General features: G+C 38.7%; 1 protein-coding gene across 1 annotated transcript in view; it reads left to right on the top strand.

The window, feature by feature from the left end:
• The first annotated feature begins 1419 nt into the window (after positions 1-1419).
• The window catches only part of LOC124138921 (UPF0193 protein EVG1-like), a 32649-nt gene continuing 15733 nt past the window's right edge, over positions 1420-18335 (top strand). Inside the window, exons 1-4 of the mRNA XM_046505829.2 lie at positions 1420-1535; positions 4363-4425; positions 10418-10514; positions 10692-10777. Coding sequence (XP_046361785.1) covers positions 1445-1535; positions 4363-4425; positions 10418-10514; positions 10692-10777 — 337 coding nt within the window. The 5' untranslated portion in view covers positions 1420-1444. The remainder of the gene's footprint in view (positions 1536-4362; positions 4426-10417; positions 10515-10691; positions 10778-18335) is intronic.

Here is an 18335-nt window from a genome sequence, read left to right as displayed (position 1 = left end):
CCAAATGACGACGTCCGATGAGCTCCCTTGTTCTTTTTGTCTGTTTGTTTAGGCTGAAGAAATGAATTAACATGCGCCCTTTGTCGAAATCTTTATAGATCACAGTTAACCAATCAGTGTTCAAAAATGCGTAGAACAAATATTGCCTCCAGCCTCCAAGTTTATTTAGCTGTCCTTGCAGACGGTACCCCAGTCTCTGGTCACGCTCAGTTGCGTTGCGTATCATCCGGGTACTCACGGGGGAAAAACAATAACAAAGGCAACAACCAGTCAGTTAGATCAGTGCCCCTTTAAGAAGTTGTTCATCCATATATCTTGTCCTTACTCGAGTGTAATAATTCCCGGTAGAAAATAACTACTTTTTTTCCTTTGATGCCTAGGGTAGAAATACCCAAATAATAATAATGATTATGACACACAATGATGAAATATGCATGATTATTGCATATTGCAAAGTGATGTTAAGGCCTAATACATTTGTGACATGCTGTGTATATGCCCGCTTCGAGTACACACAAATAGAACTATGGCCATTTGTTTTGCAGGATACGTGTTTGTGAACGGCAGTTTTTTTGTATGAAGATCTAAAGCTTCACAGCTATGACCAGAGCGAACCGGTAAAACCAATTATACATGAGACGTCATGTTGCATATATGAAGCAGTTTATTTGTTTGTTTGTTTATTTGTTGTTTAACATCGCACTCAGCAATAGTCCAGCTATATGACGACTGTCTGTATATAATCAAATCTGGACCAGACAATCAATCCAGTGATTGACACCATGAGCATCGATCTACGCAATTGGGATACGATGACATTAATCAACCAAGTCAGCAAGAGACGACTAACGGGGTCGTGTGGCCAGGATATTTCACTCGACATATGAAATATCGTCTATGTATATATGACGATTGACTGTGAATAGTCGAGTCTAGGCCAAACATTCCAGTGAAAGACATAACTCATAACGAACATCTATCCACGCAATTGGGATACGCGGGCATTCAATTGATCAACTGATTCAATTAGTCATCGAGCCTGGAACCTCACGTGTTTATTAAGTAATGATTAGTGATAGTCGTGAAACAGCACTTCTTAATATAATTTATTTATCCAGAGTATGTTTCCTGTTATTTTAGGAGTTGAAAACAACAATAACTCTATGTCAGCTTTCATGACTTTAAAAGCCGGATTTATGAAACAAGCACTAGCTAGATCTATATTTTGACAGATGGTATCAACATTAATTACGAGATGTCAGTGTGAACATTTTTCATATGAAAAGAACGAAATGCTAAGCGGAGCTTGTTGTATGAGTTAATTACGTTAGTTACTAACAATCATCTGCATTAGCGACATCTCGGTTTCCATGGAGTCATGTAAACACCGCACACTTTAGATACCGGAAGTGACGTTTTGCTTGGATTCCATCAAAGCTTCAAAATGGCGGCTCAGAGAGCTAACGTGCAAGCAGGAGGCTTTTGGAGTACCCCTCAAGTACAATATAGCAAACAAACACATGATTTATTGAAAGGTAATCAGTCAAATATCATATACCTCTATGATTAAACAGGTTATTAAAGTATACCATATCCCTGTGATTTTAAAGGAGATGTTAAAAGAAAAAAACCCATATCGTTTTAACTTTTTTATATAAATGTATTATTATCAACACTTCCATGACGACCCGTTGACTTGATTTGTGGAACTTTATCGTACAGATAATGTTTCATCTTCGACATGCAGTCACAGTAACGGAATAAATTTTGAATTAACATTATTTTAACGTTTTATTATTGATCTCTATGATGTGAAAGTGTCACAATTGTCAACAATGTGTAACACGATCAATCCAATCTCCGTATGTTTACACTTTCCACTATTTCTGATACTACATCATGCATATTCATATCTTTGATTGTTTATAAAGAAGAAGGAATCTTTTCATGAAGTTGTCATCTGCTTTCAAACATTAATCAAGATTCGGATGCCCATGTTTATCGCGATTACTCACATTGTAGCATTACTAAGCATTACTAAGACATTGTAAATACTCCGATGATGGCTTGTTTTTTAGAGAAAGTTGTCTTTTATAAGTGACTGAGATGTTTTACAGTTGTTCATGTGATTAGAGGGAAAACTATGAATGTTTCTTAAGTGTCCGAAAACCCATAACCTGGGAATACCCTTACATCATGTATCGATACATATACTGGGGTAAGCAACCATATTAATACACCTTATTTAGGTTTTGTGATATATATTCAGGTCATTGAAAAAAATTGACAATTTCAGTTATGTTGAAATGATGGAAGAATTTCAAGAAAGGCTATTCAAGTCTGTGTTGCTTTTTGTTTAGTGAACAAGTCAGATTGAGACATAATTAACATATCGTCGAGTACCCTATTTTTGAACGACACAAATTTTCGAACAGCCGTATTTGATAGTGATTTGTTGCATTAAAACGAGAGGTGTGACGTTATCAAAGCTGCCGACTTGAGAATGCACATGTTTGGTCTGTCAACATTGGGTTCATGTGAAGTACTGTACACCTGTGAGAACACTCCATCATCATTCAGAATTTTGGTGCCCGTGTCTTGATGAAAAGGAAGAGTACAATAATGTAAACACAAAAATTTGACAAATATGCATATTTTGTGAATAGGTTTCAAACTTTCAATTACTTTTTTTAATTCCACTTGCAAGGAGTATTTTGAGAACTGCACAAACATATTTTGCCCAAACATGTCTGTTCATTCATGGAAATCTCGCTAAAGTACCAAATCAATGAGGTGTTCGAAAATAGGCGACTTCACTCGAGTGCAGAAGAAATTTACAGACAAGGTAATGAAGGTCACACCTTTTATTGAGTGTAATTTTTCTTTTGGAATGTAGCTGAATTCTATTGTTGAAGACATCACCTACTCGTATGAATCAGAATTTGAGCTTTGATTCAGTCATTCCTTAAAATATCAGCAATGCCATCTTAACTGTTCGAAAATAGTGTACGTCAGGATATACAGGGATTTACCTGGGTTATATATTTTGAAGGTCCTTGGAACCCACAGCCTTTAAGTTTAGGGGTCCCGGGTTAAAAAACCTACAAGATGGGGGGTCCCAAAGAAATTAAAAAACGGAAACAATGTTGATCAAATAAAACAGCTTTATTCTTCCTTATCCTCAGTGTTTGATGATGTTGCACTTGAAGACACACTTGAACTTCCCCCGACGAAAATGTTCCTCAAATCCTGTTGTTTTGCCATGCTTTGAAACACACACTTGACCCTGAGACAGTACGCCACCACAAGATTGCACATACTCGATAGGCTGGTAGTTAATAACAGAATGCACTACCCAAACTGGAACAGATCTACAAGTGCTAGCTAGAAAATTGCGAAATTTTCAACTGTATATAGTATTTTTCAAATGATCATGATGATTACAAACAAAAATTAGTTGTAAGCTGGTAAGTGCTACCAAATTATGAAATAACATAATTATTTCCTAAACAGGCATTCAAATTTTCTGCATCCGAGCTTATTTGGGACCACCCCCATGGTCTAGTGGTAGATTGTCCGCCCGGAGAACAGAAGGGCTGGGGTTCGATCCTTGCTCATGTCATACCAAAAGATGTTAAAAGATCGCACTTGTTGTTACCCTGTCTGGTGCTCGGCATTAAGGGGCTAAAACAAGGACTGCTCAGCTCAGAGTCAGTATGCTGTGTATTCATGTTAAACTACAGGTTGGGATCTCAGTAGGCTAGCACTATACAATCAGCCTTAGTCTGGACAAGTACAAGCAGACACGCACCCACGCATGCATGCACACACAGACACATACGTGCATGCACATTGCCATATAAGTGCAATAATCTTGAACGCGATGCTAAACCCCATTTCAGGGTCACGGGTGACCCAGTCATCTAAGGCGCTGCATTTCGCTGCACAGAGTTGCGTCCCTTGGGCACGCCAGACACCTTTGATTGTGGGTTCAAATCCCGGTTCGCCCTGATTATGTTTCTTGGTTGGTCAGCACCAAACACGTGCTCGTTGGTGGTAAATGTCTGAAACCTGCATCACTTCGGGCTTTCCTCCCACATAAAGCTGACACGCCGTGATATAACTGGAATACTGTTAAAATCGACATTAAACCAAACTCACTCACTAAACCCCAATTCACCTCACCAAGTTGATTTTTCTGTGGATTTGAGTCCAGTAAGTCCCTGTATACATGATCTATACCTTGTGTGTTTTTCTATGGTCTATCATGTTCATAAATGGCTAGGTGCGTGTCTGGTGTATCTGATGTATCATGCTGAAACCATACATAACCTGCGTGAATATTACTTTTTCTATTTTCAGAAATGATGAAAGAGTCCAAATTAACAAATTTTCAACAAAGACATCTTGAGAAGTCTCTGAGAGGTAAGTACAGCAAATGCCATTCATTTTTGAACCAGTGATAATGCTAGGTTTTTACATGTTAAACTTTCTGGGCAATGAATACTCAGTGGACTATTTCAATTGTAAAGATATTTCTCTTGTTTAAAACCTAACAACATCAACATTGAAAACATTTAAGATATTACTACTACTGCCTGAGATAATAAATCCAAACTGTTACATGTATAGACATATTAAATAGTGATTAATTTCCAATTTCAGACATGATAATAGGGTACTTCAGATTTATTTTTGTTTTGATCAACATTGTCATGTTAATTATATTTGAGAAGATTCACAGGATATGCTGGTTTTTTTTAAAGTAATATTAATCCAAAAGACAGTAAATCAGTAGTACCTGTTTAGAAATACCTTAATTTTTAAAGATATCCTTTCTCACACTGCATTTCTTGCTTCTTCTTTTGATTCTTTATATGTAGAAATGTGCTCACACAAAGTTTCCTGCTTCTAAAAACATTTCACCCAGACTCATCCCAGCATCACCATGGTCTATTGTCTGGAAGGTAATTTAAGGTACCGACGTTTACTACAATATCTGAAAAACTTTTGGACCTACTCCAGTCAAAGTTGGTATGAGATTATTAAACAGTCATACATAACTGGATAGTACATTTAAAGACAATCAGTGCATGAATAAAAAATCTGTCTATTTAGCTATCACTATATTTCATCAACAACCAGACCAGTTCGTCACAGGTGGAACGAGCATTCATTGAAACAGCCATCTGCATAATGCTACCCCTGCGTCACAGGGCCATATGACACAGTTGAACCAATCAACTCAACTCGAAAGGTTGCGCGGGAATCACGCACGCACGAATACGGTGTTAGCGTTGGGCGTCTCAACGTGTGTGATTCCCGTGCACCCTTTCAAGTTGAGTTGATAGGTTCAACTGTGTCATATGGCTGTTTCAATGAATGCTCAGGACACAGGCGGATTGATTGTATAAGTTTGTTCTCTACTTCTACTGGGGAATGTAAAAGCCGGGTTCGCTCTTGCAACCTCAGATAAGAATCACGGTGCTTCCTCGGAGAGTCGCCAGTTGAGTGATCAACATTATTGGGATAGATCATCAAATGATCGACATTTATAGGATCGATGTTCCAGATAAACGGGTCGACGTTCTTTGGACCGAAACAAATGAGATTGATGTTCTAAGGGTCAACCTTCTCAGGATCTACTGATTGATCTCACAAGTTGATGCCTCGTCTTTGAGATAGACCTCGGACCAGGATCGACATCCACATTTGAATGATCGGTATTAGAGGGATCGACATTCCACAGATCTACATTGATCTCAGAAGACTGATAAGATGCAGACATATATCAAGTTTGACATTGTACTGATGAAGATTGTCTAACCGATTCTTCAGATCGATATCATTCATCAGATCGATCCTACATTGAGGGCGAGATAGATCTACCTCTACAAGCCACTCTGATCACCATCGACGTCGAGACCGATCTTGATCTTCTGACCCAGACTCAAATCAACATGGCTATCGACATTTGACCAGGGATCGACATCGACGTAACGTTCATAGGGATTGCCATCACAGCTTAGATCGGTACCCCTCCTCTATGGATCGAAACTGTCACATTTGCTTCTTCCCTCATGCAAAGCCTGGCTGTTATGTATTGATACCCATCGTATCCGGATAACAGATTCATGTCTGATTATTATTGCTATACACCACCCTGAGAGTGACATCATGATTGACATCAATACACCGAGTGTCAACGACTTCCGTCTTATCTTCAATGTTTCTCCCCTGTCGATAGCCAAACAGATCCACAGTCCTGCAGGAGATCGATATTGCTCCTACCCATATTCCTCTCTTGGCCATTTAGTAGATTGACAGCAATACCAAGGACCAATTCGAAGGATCGTTACTCATCAAGAATCCTAAGCGTCCAAGCACTCCATTGTTGCTTATACCTCTTTCGTCGTTTTTTCAAGACCACATCAACGACCATCACTTCACTAGCAAATAAGAAGGACACACTTCTACAGTCGTGCCGCATTCAGCCTACCATGCACCCTACTGTATGATCAAGACTGGTTATTCTGTTGCATACACTTTATCATGGGACACAGATTTTTGAACAACTTGAGGTGGAAGGCTGGTCCACTTGTATCTCAACGTCATCCTCTGCCATCGGACCACTCAGGAGTTAGTCTGTCTTACAGACCCTGATACATTTATATCAACTACAGCCCATGCAAGTCTATAATGTTTGGCAAGTCTAGATTACTGCAGTATCTGAAAATGAAGAGAATCACTGGGCTCCCTTTTTATTAGATTTTTATTAAGATAACTGAACAACTGTTTTTTTCTGTATGATATGTTCATTTCAGAGACTATATGTTAGTCTACTCAGGAGTATGAACCACTTGCTGAGAATAACTTTGAGTTTTCACCTTGAAGACGTTTTTTCTCCTGGCTCTATCAACTGCTGCTAGAGTGAGTGAGATCCACGCTCTCAATGGTAACAGGGTCAAGTTTGAGGGAAGGTCTTTCTGGGGCTTCATTGGGACCTCATCATGGAGAATCAGCTTATGCCCGGTTAGAGCTCTCTGAATTTACCTTGACGCCACTTCGGCACTCCTGCAAGAGACTCGTCATCCCGTTTGCCATGGTGGCCACCACGGAAGTCTCCTGTACCACAGTTTCCTTTTGGCTCCACTCGACTATCCTTCCCGCCTACACCAACACCTGGATTGCCTCCTCCTGTGACATCCAATCCTTTTTTAGTCTAGAGCCTTGCACAGCAACTGCACCTTGTCCGCCATCATGGAGTTTTTTGTGGGTGGAGTCCGACACTATCTGGTAGTCTACCTCGTCAACATCAAAATCGCCACAAGGCGGGGCCGTCCCAAGCCCCTAACTGCTCACCTCTGCTTTAGGCACATTATGTCTCAGTATTGGTTTCATGATCCTCTTGCGGATGTTGTCAATCGTTCATCTTCTTCTCTGAGTGTGCTTCAACCCTGCGGGTGTGATTGATAGCTTTGACCAAGCATCAAAAGAGATGCCAAACTGGCTCTTCATATTGTCCATCAGAGATAGTGGTGTGGCCTTTCTTGTAGAACTGATTATCTGGAGACCTCTTCCAGATTGGTTATAAGTCTTACGCTGAATAGATTTCTATTCAAAGCTATACGGTCGTTTGTGTAACAATGTCTTACGTGGAAACTTGTAACACGTCATACTCGATTTCATGATGTTACATCCGACTAGCGTAACATTGCCTCTTATGGTCTTTTTTACCCACTCACAAGTTCTTGTCTTTATGACACGAGGCAGTGATATTGATTCTTTATTTGTATCACTGTTTAGTACCAGCTTCCTCGAGTACATCTCACAGTTGTAGTCTTTATAGACTAGGGTATCTGCACCCTACCGTCCGCCCTTAGGATAAATGCATAGTGTGAAATAGGATAAGTTTAAAAATTTGTAAATTTTACATTAAATTGTATATTTATATACTTATACTATCTCACACGCTATATGCCCACCCGACCATCCCCGCATCACAGCTCCTCTAGCCTGTCCGCTCAAGAAAGAGCATGATGTGGCAGGGGTAGTCAGGTGATCAAGTGAGGCAAGGCCACATGCACTGCAGGTCACAAGGACCAGTGTGTGACCCATTTGTTTGGGTGGTGACCATGGTGATGCTGTGTTTGGGTGAAATGTTTTTAGAAAGAATACTGTGAGATAGGATAAGTATATAAATTTACAATTTTACAAATATCCATACAGTTTTTAATAAGGCACCTTAAATGATGCAAAGATTGATGTATTGTTGTCACCAAATGGCAATTCATTCATTTTGTTGAATGCCATGACTGGAGATAAGCAGATCTCATAGTTAAGCTGAGGTAATAACTTGACCTTTGTATAAATATGTATCCCACATCTTCTTGTCATGATCCGTTATTGATCCGTTCATATTGAATTACGCAAGTTAATCCTGTTGTTACACTATCTGGAAATCTGGTAAATTAATTCAATTATAAGTACTGTACGTATTCGCCATAATAAGCATCCTGGGCACTTAGAAAATTGACAAAGGGTGGGGTAGAGGTTAGGGTGATGTTTTCAGAGATCAAGTGGTAGTGAACAGTCTTAGTTCAAACATCAATGAAAGACCAAGGTTCTATTCCCCACATGGGTACAATGTGTGAAGCCCATTTTTCGGTGTCCACCAACGTGATATTGCTAAAAGCGTAAAACCATACTCACTTATTCACTCACTCTTGGCTCTATCGTGGCACCACCCCATGTAGAACACAAGTTGTTTCCCTGGAGATAAAAACACTATGTGCAATCTGATGGCTGTTCTAACCTCGAATGGCTTCACAAAGACGACTACCATAGCAGACAACCTGGTCGATCAGATAACCAAAAGAGTCGAGATTTCATCCCGACAGACAAACAAGATGACAGATTACCACTGTAAAGCAACTGATTACAAATATGAACTTCATGTATCCATGTTGCCCAATGTACAATGTGAAAAGAAACAAAGGTTTTTATGTTGTATAGTATGTAGTCTGAAATTCTAAAAATTTGCAGTATTTGCACATTGAGCCTGCTTCATGCTGTGTTTGCAAGTATTTTGTTCTGAATCAAACTTCGCTGTCATATCCCTTAATTGTTAATCTGTGAAAATATAAAGCTATGTTGAAGTAGCTCTTATACATTGGTTTCCTGTAATACAAGATTTTTGGTGAGTGTGGCCTTTCCAGGACAAAGTTGTCCATATATCTGTAAAAGCTTTGGAAAAGGCAGAAAAATGTCCTCCGCCTGACGACAATAATCATTCATACTGATACTCACTCAATGAACCTTGTACAGTAAACTACAACACGCTTATGACGAACTGTTTTTGTAGTCCCAGCAATTTGCTATATTTTATCATATAAAATTGATGTATATATCGAAAATGCTATAAACCACATGATAAACAAAATAACGAACATATCAAACTCACTTTGTGTTCCCGTGTGTACCCTGTCAACGACAATGTCTGTTTATAATAAACAGTTGAAGGCAAGTGATTATCTGGATTAAGCAGTGGCAGAAACTAACACTTTTAGTCCACTAGTTCTTTATAATGATAACATATTGCAAAACCCCTGTGAATGGCAAATTTCTAATAGTCCTTATGATACCTTAACTATTGCACAGTTTGGCTAGGACTACAGGTCTAGTGCAACTCTCTAATGCTGTTAAGTACTGACACATTGTCCTCAACTTACAACCTCAGTTAACAATAGTAAAACAGCGTTTAGGCGATAACTTTTGAAGTGGATATATTCTGTCTATAAAATGTGACGACTAGAAAATCTGTCTGTCAAAATGCTTATAAATAACGAACTACGGTTATAACAAACTAAAATTAGTGGTAGCTTTGAGTTTGATATAACTGTAGTTTATTGCAGCTGTAATCCATAGCTGATCACTGTAAAAACTCCAATAAACCCGATATTCTAGCTATGCAATATTTGGAGAATTACTTATAAGCTACAAGGCATTATGGATTATGTGTCCTATGTGTTTTTTGTCGTTGCTTTATCATGCTTATTTCACCGAGGGATAGGTAATCTGTAATTCTGGGTTGCAAGTAGACTATTCTCAACATTACTTATCGTCTTTTTTTTTGAAAATTTGGAAAAATGGTAGTTTACCGATCACTAGTGTAGACATCAGCACATTGAATGTGTATGTGATGTCATCAACAACGGAAATAATTACACCGATTTTATTGACCATGTTGACCCTATGGTGAATAATTAATTAATTAGTGACATAGCAAATATAACTATTTAAAGTCATTGGTTAAAAAATGATAACCAGCTGTGTACACTGTATATTGTTAAAAGCACACGTTTCATATGTTCATGTTGGCTGATGGTTGCTGATGAGTGACTGGTCGCTGTTGTAGGTGGGAACAGTCTACCTGATGCATGTGCTCCAACTACCAGTGCCAGACCGAGACAGAAGAAACCCCCTCAAAAACCAAGCAAAATAATCAACCCCAGGTAATAATAGGACAATCCTTTTTCTTAAAAAATGACGTCATCATGTGTTTAGCTCACCTTGACATGGAGGTGATTTCATAACAGCTTGTTCAGGTGAATTGTGTGGTAAAATTATACAAATTCTGACATGCTAACTCGTGTGTTGTCATCATGTGTTATTCAGACATTTTGTTCCAGGACTTACAGTGGTGGTGTCCGGACAAAAGACACAATGGAAGAAATGGGAGCATTTGAAAAACCAGATTATGTTCCACCGAGACAAAGTAAGTTTGAATAATTAACACAACCTCATGGACTGGTATTTAACTTCGTAGGAGAGCATGAAGAGATGAAAGTTTGTTTACAGAAACAGATTTACTATAATCATGATATATATTTTGCTTTCTGATTTCACTGAGACAAGGGAGTTAACTAACAGTTAAAGTCCAGTTTCCAGCCTTGCCAAACTTGGCTGGAATTTCGTGGCTCGGTTGTAGTGCCACCAGTGGCGATTACAAGTCATGTCCCTTCTATGTCCCTTCTATGTCCCTTCTATGTCCCTGTGGGGACCCGGGGTAGAATGTGTCCCCAGTACCACAATGCTGGTTGTGAGAGGCGACCAAATTGGGCACCCTGTTTGCCATGGGTTGCATCCCTGTGTTGGCGGTGGATGGGAGTTTGGTGGTTGGCATTCGCTCCAGGAGTAGTGTTCCTTTGCCCAATACACCACTTCTACCCTTACTTTGCCAAGATGGGTGGAAGGATGGGCCCGGTCCTATCAATCAGCTGGTCATGTCGAGCCCTGTGCATTTAATTTCATTTGCACATTTTTGGAAAGTCTATAATGAACTATATTTCATGCTATTGGTTTGGTCAATTTATTACAAACAGAACAGCGTCATATTATGCTCATACACGTGTGGGCTTTTGAAATGTATTTTGAACTATAACTGGAAAATTTCCAGAAGGCGGTAGCTCATGGATCAATCTTGTGGAACATTTTTATGTTGTTTCTGCTTGACTACTGTAAATCTTGATATTAATGTAAGCGTGAATTAAATGAGAAAAATGCGAGTTGTCTTTGCTCGCATTAATAAACATCGCATTTATATCAACAATAAGACATTTTGGAAAGCAGAAATACCAACTTAGACATACGCTGAAAACAAACAGCTATGTCTTACACATCGCTGTTTATTGAGCAGCATGTTACAAGTATATAAACAATGTCATTCAAACACTAATTACATCCTGTGAAATGTCACTGCTGGGGTCAAGACAAGTGTTCTACTCACTCATGTCATCACACCTGCAGGTCCAGACAGACGCCATCCAACACGGTGTCTTTGCTCTTTGCGACTGCATCAAAGGCCGAGCGCCCACGTATTGTTTTATTGAAGTACTCTACTCAGTGCTAATATGCGGTGCTATTTCGTGTGTGATTGGATTAATGTAAGGTTGGATTAAGGTAAGGATTCTCCTGTAAACCTGACAGAGGACATTTTGTTTTGATATAAATCCACTGATGCTTGAGAGGAGGAGGTGTCGCATTCATATTGAGTCGCATTTTGGGCTAAGGGCCAGCGGTCGCATTCTATTGGAGACGCATTAATTTCACGTTTTACAGTATATCCTCTTGGTATCCTTGGTGTCAGAAAACCACAGGCATATGACATAGTCCTTGTTGACACTCCATGGTGGGTGGGCACCCAAGAGGCTGAATCAAAATCACTACCAGCATGGAACAATGAAAAACTGTTCTTATGAATCACATGATTGGTTTGATACTAAGGATAATAGTCTGTGGACGCCCTCAATATTGGTTATTTCTTCTTTGGATGACACTCCTCTAAAGATCAATCCATTTGCTGTTGCAAAGGTTATACAAGGCATAGCTGGGGATGTTGAAGATGTCAAAAGATTACGCAGTTGATGTTTGTTGATCAACTGTAGGCGACACAAGCAAGCAGTTAGCTTTCTTTCAATTAAGACCCTTGCAAATGTTCCTTTTATTGTTTCCCGGAAGGACTGAGGATGATTCCTTGCTGATATGACCGAGAATTACTTTTTGGAAGAACTACAAAGCCAAAATGTAATATATCTGTAAAACGCTTTTCCCCTAAGAGAAATGGTGAGTTAACTAAGACCAATACCTACTTATTCAATTTTGGTCTACAAAATATTCCAGATTCCATGAGAGCAGGTTTTTGTAGCATCAAAGTGGAAATGTAAATCCCTAATCCATTGAGATGCTACAAGTGTCAGCACTATGGCCATGGCTTGAGAACATGCGATAAGCAAGCTGCTTGCCACCGCTGCGGTGGCAGTTGTGCAGACAGTGCTACATGTGACAAATGTGTAAACTTTGTTTCCTCTTCTAAAGACTGTCCTATATTTAAACGTGAGTCCAAAATTGTACAAATAAAACATGAAAGCAACATCTCATTTCAAGAGGCGAAGAAGATTGTTCTGGATGAAGGACAGTCTTCTCATAGTTCTTACTCTAGCTGTTTCACAGCCAATTTCACAACATGCCCCACAACGTATTCCACAGCCTGTTTCATGCACAGCTGTTGCATGTCAGACAGACTTCACCTGGACCAACAAGGAATCTCCTGAAATCATTTCATTATCTGCTGATACAACAACTCTCCTAGAAACTGACAGTTAGTTCCCAAACAACTTCACAAGACAAATCATCATCTCAGTCAAATAAAAAAACTGCAATCTGAAACAAATGTCAAACAAGTATTTAAAAACAAACCCAAACCCAGAACAGAATTATTGACAACAATATTAGAGTGGCAGACCCTCAAAAGGATGACCGCCACCGTGGTCTTGTGGTAGAGCGTCCGCCCGGAGAGCGGAAGGTCCAGGGTTCGATCCCGGGCCGCGTCATACAAAAAGACGTTAAAAGATTGTACTTGTTGTTACCCTGTCTGGCGCTCGGCATTAAGGGGCTAAAACAAGGACTGGTCGGCTCGGAGTCAGTATACTGTGTCTGAGTGGGGTATCCATGTTAAACTGCGGCATGGTATCTCAGTGAGCTAGCACTATAAATCGGCATCAGTCCGGACTAGTACAAGCAGCCACACACACACACGTGCATGCACGTCGCTATATAAGTGCAATAATCTTGGACGCGACGTTAAACCCAATTTCACCTCACCTCACCTCAAAAGGATGGAAAAACCAGGTCCAATTGTTTAATAAGTTTGGATCCTTCGAGGACATGGATGTGTCAGATAACAGCCGCCATAGGCCACACAGCTTGGCGCCCTCTAAGAAAGGACGGGGTAGATCCTCAGTTAAACTTCCGAAGAGTAATGTCTCCACATATTGGAACTGTAGAGGACTCAGAAACAATTTTGACAATTTTTAACTCAAGATTTCAATCCATCAGCATTATGTTTGCAAGAAACATACCTAAAATCCACAGACAAATTTGATTTAAGACATTATGATTCCTACCATTGCTTGTCTCCTCAAGGTGAGAAGGCTACTTGAGGATCTTCTATTTTGGTGAGTCAGAGCACAAATCACAGCCCTGTTCTGCTAAATCCAACAGATGCCCCACCATCATCAAGATGGAATTTTACTAAGGCCAACTGGACACATTATGCACTGAAATATTAAAATCCAAATTAATTCTAAATGTTAATGATCCTATTCAAGTTTTTTCTGATGAATTAAATATAATTGCTGATGAATGTATCCCAAAGTCCTCTACGGTTCAACATATTCGTAAACCATGGTTGAACATTAACTGCAAACAGGCTAGAAAGGCTAGGAAGAAGGCAGAAAAATAGTTTCGTCGCCATTCAACAATCCATAACTTCAATTTCAAATGCCAAAGCTTGTCGCACATTTAAGCAAAATAAACAACAGTCATGGCAAAAAAATGTTTCTTAAATTATTTCAATTGTAAGGTTTGGAATATGGTGCAGAAACTTAATCCAGTGTTCACCATCTGAAGGAGGCTGACACTCTTCTATCAGATAAATCTGATATTGCTAATAAATTAGGTGAATCATTAGGTAAAAATTCCTCATCATCCAATTATGTACCACACTTTCAGAAATTTAAGGAACAGCGAGAAAAAAAGAAAATGAATTTTTAGTGAGACAATGGTGAGGACTATAATGAAATCTTTTCCATTCATGAGCTCCATACCGCCCTTGGGCAAGCTTATGATACTTCTTTGGGGCATGATAATATCTATTTTCAGATCCTTAAACATTTACCTGAATCGTGTTTAGAAACAATGCTAAATATCTTGGACAATATTTTGACTTCTGGTAATTTTCCATCATCATGGTGAAATGCTACTGTCGTTCAAATAACCTAAACCTGATCGAGATCATACCAATCTCTCTGATTACAGGTGGGGCGGTCGGTTAAAGCGTTGCTCTTCATGCCGAAGACCCGGGTTTGATTCCCGACATGGATACAATGTGTTAAGTCCATTTCTAGTCTCCCCCGTTGTGAAATTGATGGAGTATGGCAAAAAGCGGTGTAAAACCATACTCACTCACTAATTACAGGCCAATATCCCTTACTAGCTGTGTTTGTAATACTATGGAATGTATGTAAATAACTGTTTAGTTTGGTACTTGGAAATCTCATTACTAATATTCAATGTAGTTTCCGCAAAAATCGAGGTACCATTGATCATTTAGTATGTTCAGAGTCTTTAATTGAAAATTCCATGATAAATAAACAACATGCTCTATCTATCCTTTTCATTCTCGAAAAGAAATATTATACTACATGGAAGTTTGGCATTTTAAAAAATCATCATGATTTTGGTTTAAGGGGCTGTTTGCCTCTATATATATCTCAGTTTTTAAAGAGAGACAATTTCAAGTTCATGTTGGTTCACGGGGCACAGGTGGCCCAGTCGTCTAAGGTGCAGCGATTCGCTTGCAGAGTTGCGTCCCTTGCAGAGTTGCGTCCCTTGGGCATACCAGAAACCTATGATTGTGGGTTCGAATCCTGGTTTGCCCTGATTATGTTTCTAGATTTGTCAGCACCATACCCGTGTTCGCCTGCATCACTTTCGGGCTTTCCTCCCACATTAAAGGGCAAGTTTACACGGAAATGAACCAATTTTTCTTGTACTTTTTCCACATTAAAAGTGTTAACCTAGAAGTGTCATAGACAAAAATATAAAAACATCATATTTAATTAACATATTTTTTGCATTAAAACGATTTATATTTTTCACATTTACCAAGTGTTCTATTTCCATAACAAAAACACCATGGCTTATGCCCCTTGCAATATGACGTCATTGGTGCCAATTGATAAACATTATGACGTCATCATGCTTTGTTAGAGCCGCTTTACGTGGTGTAGGTACAGTTTTGTGATTCTAGCGTCTCAGATGCCAGCCAGAATTGTGTTATGCTGAGTCACCACTGCGCCGGAGTGTGTCGTAGACCATGTTGTTTTACCGCAAACTGGTCCTTGATATCTTTTGCGTTGAGAATAGACAGGGACCCAGTTGAATTGGCACCAATTACGTCATAATCTAAGGGGGATAACTCAGGCCTATTTCGCTCGTAAAACGAAGGCCTCATAACGACATATCATTTTAACACTATTGTGAGCTTCCTACTTTCACTGTGAAAAAAAATGAGCGTATATTTTCAAACACAGATACTAACTAATTCTAAAATTGCGTTTTGTTTAGAAAAAGAAAGAAAGTGATTTTTGCGTGTACACTTCCCCTTTAAGCTGACACGCCACAATGTAACTGAAATACTGTTAAAAGCTGCGTTAAACCCAACTCCTCACTCATGTTGTTTCAACCCTGTCTGACCGTTACAATCAGGATCAGGGTGTCTCACAAGGCAGTATCGTGACTATCACATTGTTTAGCATAAAGATTAACAGTCTGTCAAAGGTTTTGAACAATTCAATTGATGGATCTTTATTTGTGGATGATTTTAATATTTCTTGTCGTAGTAAAATCATGCATATGATTGAAAGGCAACTGCAACTGTGTTCAAATAAAATTCATAAATGGTCTCATGAAAATGGTTTTAAGTTTTCAAAAGCCAAGACAAACTGCATTCATTTTTGTAGAAAATATAAGCTGCCTAAGGACCCTTATTTAGTTTTGGATGGTGCTCCTATCAAAGTTGTCAAAGAGACCAAGTTTCTTGGTATTATTTTTTACCATCACTTGACCTTTCTACCGCACATAAACTATTTAAAGACTAAATTCCTGAAGGCACTTGATTTAATAAAAGTAGTTTCAAATTCAAAATGGGGAGATGATCAGAAAACCCTCCTCCAACTGTACAGAGCGCTCATCCACTCTTAACTTGAGCTTATAAAAGTAATTTGAAAAAAGTAGATAGTCTGTATGTGAAGCAGGATGAACCATCACTCAAGAACGTGGCATTAAATTATCTTAACAGTATATTTCTAAACTGCGTTCTAATCATACCGATCAACCTTCGATTGTGTTTTTAATCCTTCCTATAAAGAACTCTCTAAAAAACCCGTCTCTTACTCCACCCCTAGGAATCAGAATACAATCTCATATTTCTTCTGCTCAAATTAATTTAGTAAATTTAGCCCAGACCCAGACCAAACTCCTGTCTTCTCCACCATGGCAGTTGGTAAAACCAGAGGTGGATCTAACATTAACGAAGTTAAAGAAATCTGATACAAATCAACTACTTTGTCAACAAGAATATAATCAGTGAAGAAATACACATAACACTTACAAATCAATATTTACAGATGGCTCCAAGGATGGTGATGCAGTTGCAGGGCTATCTCATCAAGACTATCAGATAACAGTTCCATTTTACAGTAAAATCAAAGGCTATATTAACAGCACTAGAGTACATTAGTAAACAATCCAAACATAAGCAATATATCATTTTTTTCAGACTCTCTTTCTTGTCTTCAGGCATTTAAAAATCAGAGGTGCAAACATCCACATTTAATCAAAATTCTTGAATTATATAATGATCTTGCCACTGGCCAATAAATTTAACATCATTTTCTGTTGGTTGCCCAGCCATGTTGGAATCACAGGGAACACAATGGCCAAATCTGTGACACCAGTTCAAATTCCATACAGCGATTACACACCTGTAACCAGATGTTACTTTTGAGATCTAATGCAAAAAAAGTGGGACACCCAAGTAGGTATAAATAAATTACATGCAATAAAACCAACTATTGGTTACACTTACATGGGTTGTCAGTCCAGATTTAAAGAGGTCATTTTACGACGATGTGGTATTGACCACTCCAGATATACACATGAATATTTATTGAAAGGTCAAGATCCTCCATTTTGTATACCTTGTGATGAGATAATCACAGTCAAGCATGTCCTGCTCAACTGTTTTGATTTTGCCATCACAAGGGATCAATATTTCAAAGTTTCATCCTTCAACACGTTCAAGGATCTTTTTAATAAAAATTCTCATTTAATCATCGGTTGTTAAGAGAAATTGTGTTATTTCCTGAATTTTGACCGATATGTTTCTTACATAATCAAGGATGTTTTTATAATTGGCAGAATAAATTTGATACCTGAGATTGTTATTTCCTGTATCCTTGAAGGGGGTTGAAGTAGTGTAAAAGGATTATCCCTTTGAGAGGGTATGTAAGACCACGTCTTTCAAAGTAGTTTTATTTCTGCCACGTTTTTAGTCATACAATATATTTTGTTTTTTTGTTTTGCTAAATTTGTCAATCATCGCCAACAACTTAAGGGATGGTGTAAATCCTGCTGGGGTCCATGCAGATAACAAATGTATAGTCTAAATGTATTTATTATGTTTAACCTGTGATGGTCACAATATGGTTGAA

Source organism: Haliotis rufescens, unplaced genomic scaffold (genome assembly GCF_023055435.1).
Source record: "Haliotis rufescens isolate VD_foot unplaced genomic scaffold, xgHalRufe1.0.p SCAF_40, whole genome shotgun sequence".
NCBI classification, from domain to species: domain Eukaryota; kingdom Metazoa; phylum Mollusca; class Gastropoda; order Lepetellida; family Haliotidae; genus Haliotis; species Haliotis rufescens.
Note: the sequence above shows the minus strand (reverse complement) of the source record. Positions and strands in the feature narration are given on the sequence as shown.